This window comes from Drosophila serrata, unplaced genomic scaffold, assembly GCF_035046125.1.
Source record: "Drosophila serrata isolate PLE 108 unplaced genomic scaffold, ASM3504612v1 contig_180, whole genome shotgun sequence".
NCBI classification, from domain to species: Eukaryota; Metazoa; Arthropoda; class Insecta; order Diptera; family Drosophilidae; genus Drosophila; species Drosophila serrata.
Window position 1 is genome coordinate 8804 of NW_028257078.1, and position 15293 is coordinate 24096.

General features: G+C 39.6%; 1 protein-coding gene and 1 long non-coding RNA gene across 2 annotated transcripts; both read left to right on the top strand.

The window, feature by feature from the left end:
* The first annotated feature begins 7571 nt into the window (after positions 1-7571).
* Positions 7572-9977, top strand: LOC147644447 (uncharacterized). Its single transcript, XR_015270491.1, has 2 exons — positions 7572-7696; positions 7738-9977. It is a non-coding gene; the product is annotated as an uncharacterized LOC147644447 (long non-coding RNA).
* Positions 9978-12091: 2114 nt separating this feature from the next.
* On the top strand, positions 12092-14071 carry LOC147644448 (uncharacterized). The gene has a single exon (XM_086827611.1). It carries the CDS (start codon positions 12632-12634, stop codon positions 14069-14071), a length of 1440 nt encoding a protein of 479 aa, XP_086683737.1. The 5' UTR covers positions 12092-12631.
* The last annotated feature ends 1222 nt before the right edge of the window (positions 14072-15293 follow it).

The following is a 15293-nucleotide window of genomic DNA, read 5'->3' on the forward strand; positions in this document are numbered from 1 at the left end:
TGGAGTTGGTGTTGGTGCCGGTGGAGCTGGTGGAGCTGGTGGAGCTGTTGGAGGCGGTGGAGCTGGCAAACATCTTCATTTTTCGGTGTTGAGCTGGTGGCTGGTGGCTGGTGGCTGGTCTTGGCGCTGGTTCTTCGCTGAATGATATTTTTCCTAGACGAGGTCCCTGATTTTATACCCGACGAGGAGAACATTTCTCCTCCTCCGACTACACAGCATGTGTGGAATGGGAGGGGATTCTAAGAAACGTCTATCGACTCATATTGTCCACTTCATGTAAAGTGAAGGTTAGGCAGGACATGGCTTGAATTGCACTCTAGTAAAAATTTGATACATAAATGCCCACAGTTAAAAGTACCAAATTTTTGGAAACGATTGTAATTATATTTTATATTTTTACCCAAATATCTTATTACTTCTAATGGAGGTTGTAAATTCCCAAAACTATCAAAGTAAAACGAGTGTGTCCCCTTCTTAAAATAGGCTACCCAATGCGTTCCTTCTGATGTCGAGTCTGCTAAATTTATTATTCCACATTCAGAATGATGAGGAAATTTCGGTATTTCATCTTTCATATAAACTCCTCGAAAATGAGGAATATTTTTAAAGGCAAACTTCAATATATCAAAATTCGATAACGCTCTATTAGGTAGCTCATTTAGTAGTTTTTTTGATTGCGTTTTTGTTTGTTGGTATTATTATTTTTTGTAAATGATATACCGTAACCTTTCTTGTATGGATGTAAATACAATCCCTTGCCTAACGCTACCGATTCCATTTTTCTATTATGTCTCTGGTTTTCCTCAAGTTGTGCCTTTGCCATCTTTGCATTGTTAATAGACTTTACAATTGCAGCGCTACCTGATGCTAAACTTCCCACAGCGCTAAGGGCTGTTAAAATAGGTACCAATGGTAAAAAACCACCAATTTTAGGGACTGCTATAACCCGTGGAATTACAACATTTTTCCTACACCCCATAGAGTTAGATACTGCAGAGCGAGCCACTTTTACTGCATTCAATAAGTCAAGAGGTTTATTCTTTCGCAATTCGATTGTTGCCTTTCTGATGATTGAGGCAAGAGTTTTTTTTACAACTTTCTTTTTCTGCTGCTTTGTTCCCATCCCAAATTTTTTCTTTAGCTTCATCACGTTGCTCACAAAATATGCTGCAGCTCTTTCACTAATGCTGCTATTCAATGCTTTTACACGATCCCGAGCCCTATCAATTAAGATGGAATCTGCTTTATGTCGTTCACTCAAGTCCTTGCTATTTGAATATGCTATGTCGTGTTCCCGACAAGCCTCATCTAAACCATTGATCCCTCGGTCACCACGAAGTAATCGTTTCTCAAGGTTTGTGCCAGGTCCACAGTAATTGTACCCAGGTATATGAGCCTCAAAGGGTAAAGTGTTTATTAAATTATTTATGATACCAGTTCCCTGTTTCACATTTGATTTATGACTGATTATATTATAAAAATGTTTCCCCATTTTATATCAACCTCAATTAACGAATGATTGTCCTCGAATGAAGTACTTATCTTCAAATCATGCGTTTATTAAGACAAAATAAAAGTATCACAGTAAGAAACATTGAAGGTGGTGTGCATGGTGAAATTACTCATCCACGACACAGTTCATTGTTACCAAACACAATTAGAGCTTTAATTGTTGGACCATCCAATTGTGGAAAAACCAATGTGATGATAAGTCTTATCGAAAGTCCAAATGGCTTAAAATTTGAAAATATTTACATATTTTCAAAGAGTTTATATCAACCAAAATATGAGTATTTGGAAAATCTTGTGAAACCAATACGAGGAATGGGATATTACACATTTTCGTCAAATGATAGTGTCTTGTCACCAGAAGAAGCAAAAAACAATTCCATTATGATATTTGATGATGTCGCATCCGAAAAACAAGATAATATTCGAGATTATTTTTGTATGGGACGACATAGGAAGATTGATTCATTCTATTTATCTCAAACGTATACACATATTCCGAAACATTTAATTCGAGACAATGCGAATTTTATTATAATGTTTAAACAGGATGACTTAAACATGCGTCGTATATATCGAGATCATGTTAACAGCGATATGGATTATAATTCATTCATGAATATATCAAGAAGGTGTTGGGAAGATAAATTTGGATTTCTTCTAATCTCTAAGGATGATGATATGAAAACTGGACGATACAGAAAAGGATTCGATCAGTTTATTATTCTCGAATAAATAATAATATAAGTATAATGAAGTTGATAAAAAAACATACAGTTCAGGATTAAGCTTCATAATGAGTACATCGCTAACAATTGCTTTAAATGGAAACACATCTGTACTAAGCGAACATTTTTTTCCTCAAATTGAGTTAAATCGTAATTATGAATGTGCTCTAATCGACTTTTATACATTCAATTCTATACCGAATGTAGATAAGGGGAATAATCTATTTCATATTGGAAACAAAGTCATAGAAATACCTATAGGCTCATATGAGTTTGAGGATATAATAAAATATATTTTTAATAAGCTCAAGGAATATGAACTTCACAATAGTGTAACAATTGAATGTAACACCAATACTTTACAAGTTCAAGTTGTTAGTAAAAAAGAGACAGTATATTTTAATCATCAACGATCAATTGGACGATTATTTGGATTTAATAAGCGTAAATTAAGACCAAATGAAAATGAAATTTACGTCTCGGATAACCCTGTAAATATTTTAAAAATAAATTCTGTTAGATTGGAGTGTAACATTGTTAGTGGATCATATGTGGGGAATAAACCAAATCATGTGCTTCATGAATTTGGAATCAATGTTCCGCCTGGATATAAAATGAACATTACACCACACAACTTGATTTATTTACCTGTCAACACCAGAGAAATAAGCACACTCGAAGTACGGATAACTGATCAAAACGGAGAATTAATTAATTTGCGTGGAGAAACTGTATCAATTCGTCTTCACTTACGATCAACAGAATGATTATTTATAATAAAAAGACGTTACATAGCTCCTTTGATAACATTATTAAACCTACAGTTGAAGTGAAAGCATCATCATCTTCAAAATCATCATCATCAACCCGAGGTCCTTCAAATCAACGGCCGACTCTCACATTAAAAAATAAATTGATTTTAAAATCATTGGGATTTAATATTAAATAAATAATTCAAATGAATGAGATTTTTTATGTTCAAGAAAAACCTGTCAATGATGAAAGCATTGTTAAAAAAGAACTACATACTTATTATCCATATCAACAAAACTTCAAGCCAAATGATGAAGTTCGTATCACAATACAGAACCAAGATTTGTATGTCCTTCCATGTGAAAGTTTTCTCCACTTTGAGGGAACACTTAGCAAAATTATTGACACAAATACAGGAACGACTTCGACAAATGGAGTTACTGGGATGCTCAAAAATAATTGCATGGCCTATTTTCTAGATGAAATAAGATATGAGTTAAACGGGTGTGAATTGGATAGGACACGGTTTACTGGAATTACAACAACTATTAAGAACTTTCTCTCAGTCGGCCAACAGGAAGGAGTTCTTTGTCGTAATGCCGGGTGGAGTGGTGGAGACAATATTCCTTCGGGAGGACATTTCAGCTTTTCTGTACCTTTAAAAATGTTGATGGGATTCGCTGAAGACTACAAGAAAGTAGTGTTAAATTGTAAACATGAGCTCGTTCTCTTGCTTACAAAAAACACTGATGATATGTATATTAAAACAGTTGATGGAAAAACACACAATATTGCTATACATAACATATGTTGGAAGATTCCCCACATCGTTCCAAGTGACAGTGCTAAAATTAAAATGTTTAATATAGTAAAAAGTGGAGCTACTCTCCCACTCGCATTCCGGAGTTGGGATTGTTATATTAATCCAACATTGGTACAGGGAACACATCATATCTGGAATGTAAAGTTGGCTGCAAATAGGGAACGCCCACGTTTTGCTGTCATTGCATTTACGTTAAATGGACAGCTAATTACAAACAATTTGAGAAATGCAAAAGTATATCTAAATTCTGAAGTCTATCCCTATGAGGATTTGAATATTAAATATAATGAGAATCGGTTTGCCGTCTTGTACGACATGTATACAAAATTCCAAGAGAGCTACTACAATCGAGAACCACGGGCACTTCTATCACCCATCGAGTTTATAAGGAAGGCTTCTGTCGTTGTTGTTGATCTCTCATACCAGAATGAGTCTGTAAAATCAGGACCGATTGATGTAAAAATTTCCACAGAGCTAAGTGTGGCGAGTGAGATGAATACAAAGGTATATTGCCTTCTCATCCATGATCGACTAGTTGAATATACACCATTGAGTGGATTAGTTCAACGTATCGTCTAAAAATTTTTAGAGGATAAGATCATTCAATTTTTATAATCATTGGGAGTAGACGTCCACGGAGCAATCAAAAATGATGACATTAGAAAACAAAACCAAATCCACAACCTCTTTTACAATACATCAACTTGTAATTAGAATAAATAATTTCATGAAAATGTGTAAGAATAAAATTTTCCCCGAACACGTGCAATATCTGGAGGACTCGTTAAAATATTTCCATGAGAGGATGCCTGATACACCGCTGGTTTCAAATATACATGGACAACATTTCACATCTTGCTCTTGGGCGAATGATAATGCCAACAATGGTCTCGATACTTGCGCCTGTCATTTTTTCAGTGTTCGCTCTCAAAAATCATTAAAAATTATGAAAATGTATGTTGATTTAGAACATCGCTTCTGATATTTATATTTGATAAATAAAATTATAATATATAAATAAATATATATCCATTTTTTATTGGGAAAAAAGGGCTTGGGGATGTATTTTTTTTTCAGTATTTATTTTTCAGATTTACTCTTTCACTTAAAAGTCACAATTCCATATCAAATAAGGGCACATCTTTTGGTCAATGAAAGAAAGGGTGGTGAGGGTGATCCTTCCTCGAATTTGTGAAAGGATGGGGTGGTGGTGTGTGTGTAAGCATTTACTATCTCATAGGGAAAATCCACGCTCGTGGTGTGCGTCATTCATATGGTTGTACTTTGGTTGTTCCGTTCCAAACATGTACCCTTCTTCAATTCCACCCCCGTTCCTTTTTTAAGTGATGGTCGTGGGTGATCGTCCAAGTGTGCTCGAGGATCGAGCAGAGCGTGGGCGTGGAATTTTCCGATCCAAACATGTACCCTTCTCCCATTCCACCCCCATCCATTTTTTAAGTGAGGATTGAGGGTCAACGTCCAAGTGTGCTCGAGGATCGAGCAGAGCGTGGATTTTTCCGTTAGCACCCCCGTCCCTTTTTTAAGTGAGGATTGAGGGTCAACGTCCAAGTGCGCTCGAGGATCGAGCAGAGCGTGGATTTTTCCGTTAGCATTTCCATTTCTATTCCACCCCCGTCCCTTTTTTAAGTGAGGATTGTGGGTCAACGTCCACGTGCGTGAACGGGATCGATGCGGCCCAGGATCGCTGCGGTGCGACCTTTTCAATTGCCTCCCCCGTCCCTTTCTTTCAGTGAGGGTCGTGGGAACGTACACGTGCGCTCCGGGATCGCTCGGGATCGCTCCCCTCCCTTTCGCACTCGTATCCACATCCTTGTTGGGGCGCTTGAACACTTGTTCACAAGTGTCCTTTTACATACACTGACCCTAATTAATTGCATCTTTATTACCCCCATCCATTGACAGGTTGACAGCTAACCCTCATTAATTGCATTTTTATTACTCAAAGCAATTAAATGTTTTGACAGCTAACCCATTAATTGCATTTTTATTACCCCTTTTGCCGACATCAAAGGTCCCGAAAATCCCGTTTTTATACTACTTATATATATATACCCTGCAGTACCGCGTGTCATCAATAGCCACTGTCATCAACCCGTCATCAACGCGCCGACTGCGACTTCTACCGAGTCGACGCTCTGCCGGCTGCGACTTCTATAAAGTCGACGCTCTGCCGACTGCGACTTGTACGGAGCCTACGCTCTAATGCTGCCATGGTGATTGCCTATCTCACTGCCTCACTCACTCTTCAAACGAGTGAGATGAGCCAAAAGCAAATAAGTTAACAATTAAAATCGAACCAACTGTTTCGCACCCTAGAAATTTAGAATTTTTATGTGTATAATATATTATCATTAACAATTATAATGATGGTATTAGGAATAAATATTCTTTAAATATAAAACGCGAATGAAAAAATAATTGCAAATAGAACAAAATTGTTTGAGCTGCAATAACATTTTAAGTAACTTGTTGCCTCGTCGGATATATCCTTTATACCCTGTTTACAAGGAAGCAAAACACTCGGACACAAGATAGCCAAACGGGACTTTGTGAAACGAAACGAACAATAAGAGAAAAAAAAACGGACTTGAGGATCCGTTTTTCCGGATCGTGGTTCGTTTTGTTGTTGGAGGCACAGTCCTTTTTTTTCTATTGTTTTCACTTGCAGTTAAACAGTGAACTAAGTGAGAAGTGTGCGCACTGCGCAGGCCAAATTAAAAAAAAATTTTACATACATATGTATATAAATATTCTGTTTAGTTTTCAATAATTGAAATTATATATCAGGTGAGTTTTTATGTAAAGATTAAAAAAAAGTTTACTTTCGTATCAATTCTGTCTTCTATTTTGAGTACATCTTCCCGTCCTCCCACTTCGTGTCTGCATGCAGCTATTGTGATACATCGATGGTGCGAAGTGTAAGAAAAGGCTTCGAGACCATAAGAAGTTCTACTCTGCACTCTTAGGTAATTATGTATTTTTTTTTTAGATTTTGATATAAATTTATTTTCCAAATTTTCCTTTTCAGATGCAGTAAGTCAAGTTGATGCTACGGAGCCACTTGCCAACCGTTTAACTAAAAACGCGCAAAAAATTTGGAGGCGCAACATAAAAAAAGGAAAAGGGATGAAGACGTGTTAGAATGTGGTCCAAGCGTTTTTCAATGCATTAATATTTAATTTTTAATGTTAATTATTATAATTATTATTATTGTATTATTATTTTTTAAAATTTATTTTGTATTATTATAAGAAATATTTTGATTTTGATTATTTGTATTATTTTATGTATAATTTTAATTTTATTATGTTAGGTTTTAAGAGGATATAATAAAAGTGAATGAATTGAAATATGAAATACCTTATTTATGTTTTTTAATTAATTTATTATATGATAACAATAGATCTTTCACTTGATAGAATGCTATATAGACGTATTGATGAAATCGATGAATGTTGATGAAACATCGATGTTTCATCGATGTATCATCGATGTTTCATCGATGTATCATCGATGTTTCATCGATGTTTCATCGATGTATCATCGATGTTTCATCGATGTATCATCGATGTTTCATCGATGTTTCATCGATGTATCATCAATGTTTCATCGATGTTTCATCAATGTTTCATCGATGTGTCATCAACAATACATCGATGAATTGATGATGAATTGTTGAAGAAACATCGATGAATTGATGATGAAACATCGATGTTTCATCGATGTGTCATCAACAATACATCGATGAATTGATGATGAATCATCGATTTATTGTTGATGAATTTCTATTGATGACAGCCTAGGACATGCCCATGTTAAATTCATCAACAGTTTGTATGGGCTGTCATCGATGAATCATCAAGTATCCCCTTCGCTGTAGATAAAATTTGATGAAATAATGAGCAGCACCCCCTTCGCTGTTGATGAAACGTTGATGAATTACTGATGACAGGTACTGCAGGGTACATATAAATACATACATACATATGTATATATAAAAAATTCATGGTATAAAAAGTGTGTTGAACAAGTGCTTGTAGAAATTGTTGCCCGCGACGCGCTGTGTCAAATAAATTTAATTTAAATAATTTAAATAAATTAACCGTGTCGGTCGGAAAAGAAAAAAAAACTCTGCTGAGCAACTACTGCCATCAACGAGGGAGCAAGAAGCACAGGAAAGTGGCAGCTGGAATACATTTATATATATATATCACCAAGCAGAGGTATTTGTGCAAAAAATTGAAAGCTGGAGTAAAATAAATTTATTGTTTATTGTCTTGTGCTGAAATATTGCACCTCGCTTTCAATTCTTGGCACATACGTATTTATAGTAGAGCAACATTGCATGCATTTATTCAATTATATATATTGTCTAAAATTAACATATACATACATACATAAAATTGAACCGCACTTGGACGCAACATTTATTTATGTTATTTATTGTATTATATTGCAATCACTGTCGCCCCCCCCTCTCTCGTTAGAACTCGCTTTAATAGTTGGGAAGTTAATCCAAGCTTGCGCACCAATACATAAAGCCTTATATACTAGCAGCTGCAGCGGTGAACTTTTTCGTTTTCGCTTTCGCTTGTGTGCCGGTGTAGTCGTTGTTGTTGTTGGGCTCTTTTAGTTTGGCGCGCTTAGATTAGCGGACCGCCAAGTGACGCGCTACCCTGTTTTTGTCGGGTATACTCTTTTTCGGTCATTTGATTGGCAGACCGCCAAGTGACGCGCTACCCTGTTTTTGTCGGGTATACTCTTTTTCGGTCATTTGATTGGCGGACCGCCAAGTGACGCGCTACCCTGTTTTTGTCGGGTATACACTTTTCGGCGTCACTTGCACCCACTATTATTATTGATACTGCGTGACTCGTTTCAATTAAATAAATTATTGTCATCAGAAAAAATATTTAATAAACTTTTCGAACAAAATAAAAATATTAATTTGTAATATTAATTAATTAATTATTAATATTAAATATTTATTAAATTAAAAAGAATATTTATATATATATATATTTTTATTATTTTTAATTGAGTGTTTATTTGATATTATTTTGATATTATTTATATTAGATTCGAAAGCTATAATTAATACTTTCGTCGTCTTTCTGCTTTAAACAATAATTTTCGGCCATTATTATAATTCTTGGGAAAATTAATTTAATTAATTCGTAAAAATGAGCCATGATACAAAGAATAAATCTCTTCTGGAGGAGTTAAAAAGCAAGCTCCAAAATAGGGTCAGAACCATTCGCCGATTAAACGAGCGGCTGGAACAGGGTTCGATTCCGATTTTAGAAGAAGAATTGAAATGTCGACTCGAAAACTTAAATGCTTCAATTAGCAAGGCAAATCAAATCCAAGAACAGATAGAAGAAATAGATAGTGGCGATGAATATGGCGACGAGTTGGAAGAACTTAGCATCGTGACCAAGGCAAAATTGATGTCATTATTATCTGCCATTAAGACAGCAGCCAGCAGCGAAACTCCGGGATCAGCTGCGGCAGCACCAACTCGTGCGCGACTTCCGAATTTGGCATTGCCAAAATTTAGTGGAAATTATTCGGAATTTAAAAATTTTATTAGCCTCTTCGAAACTTTGGTTCATAAAGATGCCAGCATTCCAGTTATCGAAAAATTTAACCATTTGATTTCATGTCTCTCTGGTGAAGCTTTAGGAACAATTAAAGCTTACCAAGTCACCGAGAGTAATTACGAAAAGGCGATGGCCAGTTTAAAAAAGGTTTACGATAACGAATGCCTCATCTTTATGAATAATATTTCAACATTGTTTAGTCTTCCGAAAATATCGCATCAATCCGCATCCTCCTTGAGAAATCTTATCGACACTGTTTCGTCGATTTACGGTTCTCTGCTATCGATAGGAGATGATACAAAAATTTCAAACGCAATGTTGATATATTTGGTATTAAATAGAGTCGACCCAGTGACCAAACAAAAATGGGAGGAACAGCTCGATTATGAGACATTGCCACTTTGGTCCGATTGTGAAAAAATGTTAAATCGCCGATACCAGCATTTATCGGCTGAAGAATCAACAAAACCAAAGCTGGAAAAATTACCGTCAAGCAAACCACATAATCGAAGCTCATTTTCGTGTTCCTCCTCCAACAGCAAGCCTCAGCAAACTTGTAGCTATTGCAATGCAGAAGATCATTCACTACAGAATTGCAGCCCGTTTGGGCGTCTCTCTGTAATGCAAAGGTTCGAGTTTGTTAAGTCAGCCTCCTTATGCATCAATTGTCCGCGAAAAGGCCATACTGTGTCAAAATGCAAGGGAAAAAAGTGTAGAGCTTGTGACCGCTCACATCACATTCTGCTCCACAGATACACAGTGCCTGATAAAAGTTTAGCGTTGCCACCCCTTCAAGAGAATATTTCTCCTCCTTTTAACCAAGAGCAGCCTTCCACGTCACATGTTATGCATGCTACGTCATTGGACAGGGTAATCTTGGCTACGTCAATCGTAAGCGTGCGCACCAAAAGCGGCGAATACGTTTTAGCCCGAGCACTTCTGGACTCTGGGTCTCAAACGAATTTCATAACGGAAAAATTAGCGAACCGCTTACAGATTCGTAGAGAGGAGTCGTGTATCAACTTACTTGGTATTGGCGACTCCAATTCTCAAGTCAAGAAAAAGATACACACCGTGGTGAAGTCACGAATCAATGGGAGTGAGTTCTCGTTCGATTTCTGGATTTTAAAATCGATCACCGGTTATCACCCCGATCAATCGGTGAACGTTAGCGATTGGAAGATCCCAAAGAACCTCCCATTAGCAGACCCCTACTTTTACAAGTCACAAAAAATTGATATGCTAATCGGAGCCGAATCATTTTTCGAATTGCTAGCTGTTGGTCAAATTAAACAAGGTCCTGACTATACAACTCTTCAAAAGACCCTTCTTGGTTGGGTTGTCTCGGGGAGATATAAATCTGCAGCCCCGAAGCAAGTTGTGAATAGTTTCAGTTGTAGTGAAGAATCGTTAGTGTCGATTGACACCATGCTACAGAAATTTTGGTCACTGGAGGAAATGCCAAATCCAAAGAAAATTCTGTCGCCTGAGCACAAATTATGTGAAGAGTATTACAGGAAGACTACTCAGGTATTGCCATCAGGTCGGTTTGAAGTAAGGCTGCCGTTTAAATCTGACCCTAAGGGGTTAGGCAATTCTTTTGATGTTGCAAAACGGCGGTTTTTGTCGCTTGAGAGAAGGTTGTCTCGAGATCCTGACTTAAAGACCATGTATTTGGAATTTATGGAAGAATATCTCGCCTTAGGTCATATGTCGCCTACAGACAACAAAATTCCTTCCACTCCACATTATGTCATTCCCCATCAATGTGTGTTGAGGCCCCAGAGTACGTCAACAAAGTTGCGCGTTGTTTTCGATGCATCGTGCAAAACATCGACTCAGGTGGCCTTAAATGACATCTTGATGGTGGGACCGACAATCCAAGAAGAGTTGTACTCCACTCTACTCCGCTTCCGGCTGCACAGGTATGCCCTGACTGCCGATGTAAAAAAGATGTATCGCCAAGTGATGGTTAACGAAGCGGATAGGCAGTTTCAACTCATAGTGTGGAGAAGAGACCCCTCTGAATCCTTGAGATTATACAAGCTCAACACCGTTACATATGGTACTGGACCAGCCCCTTTTCTTGCTATTCGGTGTTTAAAAAGGTTGAGTGAATCTGCGAAACTTTCATTCCCTAGAGCTGCCGACGTAATTGGATCCGATTTTTACGTCGATGACATGCTAACTGGTGCTGCATGCGTAGAGGAGCTACGGACAATCAAGTCTGAAGTGTCTCAGGTTCTTCAAACAGCAGGTTTTGAATTGACAAAGTGGTTTTCAAACTCACCTGAGGTCACTGCATCTGAGAGCACAGTTAAGTCGATACCTATCTCGGACTCAGAGTCAACTAAGGCGTTAGGAATATCTTGGTTGCCTAGCGAAGATGCCTTCAAATTTAAAATTGACGATTCTGTCATGGGTGTCCGAGCGACAAAACGGAACGTTTTATCGGTAACATCCAAGCTGTTTGACCCCCTCGGCTTATTTAGTCCCATCGTAATAAAAGGAAAGATCCTATTGCAGGAACTGTGGCTTAAGAAGTTAGACTGGGATGAGTCAATTCCGCTGAATTTAGAAACGGCATGGAATATGCTAAAAAAACACCTTGACTCAATTGGATAAGATAGCTATTCCTCGGTTTGTGCATATTGATCCGATGTCACCGGTGCAATTACATGCCTTTGCCGACGCATCCATGAGAGCCTATGGAGCTTGCGTCTACATTCGTAGCAAATCTGCTGAAGGTTACAAATTATCGTTGTTGACTTCACCTTCTCGCAGATCTCTGCCAGAGAATAAATGTCCCTAATAAATGTCCCTATCGAGCGAATCGTTTACTGGTCGGATTCGGAAGTCACTCTCCATTGGATCCGATCTCATCCATCGTCGTTGTCGACATTCGTTTCGAACAGGGTTGCGGAGATTCAAGAATGGTCAGGACAGGCTACATGGCAGCATGTTCCAAGGAAGCAGAACCCAGCAGATATAGTGTCTAGAGGTTGTGACGTCGACGAAATTGGACAGTCGATCTGGTTCACGGGGCCCCAATTTCTGAAGGACGAGGAGGAGAACTGCGGCAGGAATCAAGAAAGACTGTGGTCGGACTGACCGCTGCGGTGCAAACTTCCGATTTGCTGGACGTCATCGAGGGATTCTCGTCACACCTGAAACTGCTGAGAGTGTTCGCTTATATGTTCCGCTTTATAAGAAAATGTAAAGACAAGAGTATAGTTTTCGAAAAAACTCTGTCACCGACTGAATATACTGAAGCATTTAATAAGATCGTCGAAATAATTCAGAATCACGAGTATCAAGTAGAAATAGTAAAAATTCGTAAAGGTTCCAAGGTCGGCCCAAGTCTTCAGCGATTGAACCCATTCATCCATGAAGACACCGGCACTTGGTGCAATTTTTCGTTGTTGCGAGTTGGGGGGCGACTAGCAAACGCTCCTATATCCTACGATGCCAAGTTTCCCTTGCTGTTGACGAAACGCTCCCAATTTGTGCAGAGCTACGTCCGGCATCTGCACCACACAAATTTTCATGTCGGTCCTCGAGCACTTGTGAGCATCCTACGACAGCGTATTTGGACCATAAACGCTCAGGAACTCTGCAGTCAGACAGTTCGATCGTGTGTGCGCTGTTTTAAATACAAGCCCCGACTGATGACTCAAATTATGGGAAATCTTCCCGCAGAAAGACTCCGTGCTCTCCGCCCATTTGCAATATGTGGCGTTGATTTTTGTGGCCCTGTTTATACGACATTGAAAATACGAGGAAGGCCCCCATATAAGTCCTACATTGCCTTATTTGTTTGTTTTGCGTCCAAGGCGGTTCATTTAGAAATTGTTTCAGACCTAAGTACTGACTCTTTTTTATTGGCTTTTCAAAGGTTTATTGGTCGCCGAGGATGTCCCCAGACCGTGCATTGCGACAACGCGACGAACTTCGTCAGAGCGAGTCGCCACTTCCAGGCTCTTCGCGAGAGGCTCGAGGAGCAGGCGGACGCGATTCGCGAATTCGCATCAAAAAGCGGATGCGAATTTGCGTTCACACCCCCTCGGGCTCCGCACATGGGCGGACTATGGGAGGCAGGTGTGAAAACTGCCAAGCACCTACTCCTACGAGCGGTGGGCGGCGCACTCCTCAACGCAGAAGAGCTGGGGACAGTCCTCGTCGGAATCGAGGCCATAATGAACTCGCGGCCCCTCGGAGCTCTCAGCCAGGACCCAAGCGACGGAGAGGCACTCACTCCAGGACACCTGCTGACAGGCGGGCCCCTCGTCGCAGCACCAGCACTGCGGACCCCGGACCAGGCGGGTCTCAGCTGCTTGCGGCGATGGCGGCTTGTCTCGTCAGCCAAGCAAATGTTTTGGCGGCGATGGTCCCGGGAGTATGTGCTGGGCCTTCAAATACGAGGCAAGTGGCACCACGACCAAGAAAACGTCAAGGAGGGACAGCTCGTCATCGTGGCAGAGGACAACCTGCCGCCTCAACAGTGGCTCCTCGGACGGATCGTCGCGACGCACGCAGGGGAAGACGGCATGGTCAGGGTCGTCGACCTTAGACGGAGCGATGGAGCCATCTTCCGAAGGGCGATCCACAAGCTGGCGCCGCTTCCAGAATGTTGAAGCCGTGGAGGCGTTCAACGGGGCCGGTGTTGGCTGAATTCACAATTTGAAGTCTAGTGTAGTTAGTTTAGGGCGAAGGCGAGAGCGCAATAAAGCTCTCTCGCGCTCTTCGCGAATTCGCCTCGCCTTCGCCAACCTTAGATAAGCTAGGCTAAGCATATGAAAGAGAAAGATTCGCATGTTAAACTCGAAGCGACGCACCACTCTTTTTTTCGTTCGCCAAAAGTCTGCCACCACAACTCGGTTTTTTTTGTAATTTAATTTTTTTTAATGTTCTAATAAACTAATTAGAAAATTCACACACTAATCTCCAACGTAGATACCCATCCCAAATTAAAATCTTTAATACTAACACACTTAGTAAGCATGCGAGCTAACAATCTGGCAGTACGCCGGTTTTCCATCGCGCCTACTAACATCTAACCCAAACAGGCACGTGTCTGGTGTCATACGGGCCACTTGAATGTACTGACCTTAGTGCATCAACGTCCAAGAAAAATTTTCACGATTCGCAATGCAACCACAGGCTGCCGTTAGCATATGGAGCGTGTTTATACTTGGAGGTTAATGGAGAATTAAAAGTCCATCTGCTCTGTGCTAAGTCGAGAGTAGCTCCCTTGTAAACCTTGACAATTCCAAGATTGGAACTCTCAACAGCACTATTAATGGCTTAGCTTATAGTAAACTTTAAGGAAGATATAGATTTCGAATGCGCATTTCATTGCCGGGATGACTCATCTATTGTGCTGGCATGAATTCGCCAGCCCCCAAGGGAGTTCAACGTATTTGTGGCAAACAGAATCGCGAAAATACAAGAGATGATGAAAGACATGTACACCAAGAGAATTGCTGGATCATTCCCCCGTGGGCTAAAGGACTTTCTTTCCTTCTTCAAAGTTCGTCAAATTGGCCCCCCCTGCTGAAGCCAGTTAAGGATCTGTCACAGCATCATTACGCAACTCTAGTTGAAGCCGTTTGCATTGACATTTCGTCTAGCGTTGCAAATTCATTAACACTTAGGATAAGTTACAGCGCGTATTTGCTTACATACATCGTTTCATTGTCAATTGCAAAGCCAAAGCTGTTCCTTTAAAGGGAGATAAACCTGGGAACTGTACTGCTTTTGAGGAGAATCCAACAGCTTCACCTTGCCATATAGGGTTTTTAGCCAGTGTCCACAGCCAAGCACTGGATTTCACTGAGGGCAATGCTCGGTGTCGAT

What these genes read in the sequence shown, in the direction of transcription:
- LOC147644448 (XM_086827611.1), top strand. Translation starts at nt 12,632, where the DNA reads ATGTTCCGCTTTATAAGAAAATGTAAAGACAAGAGTATAGTTTTCGAA.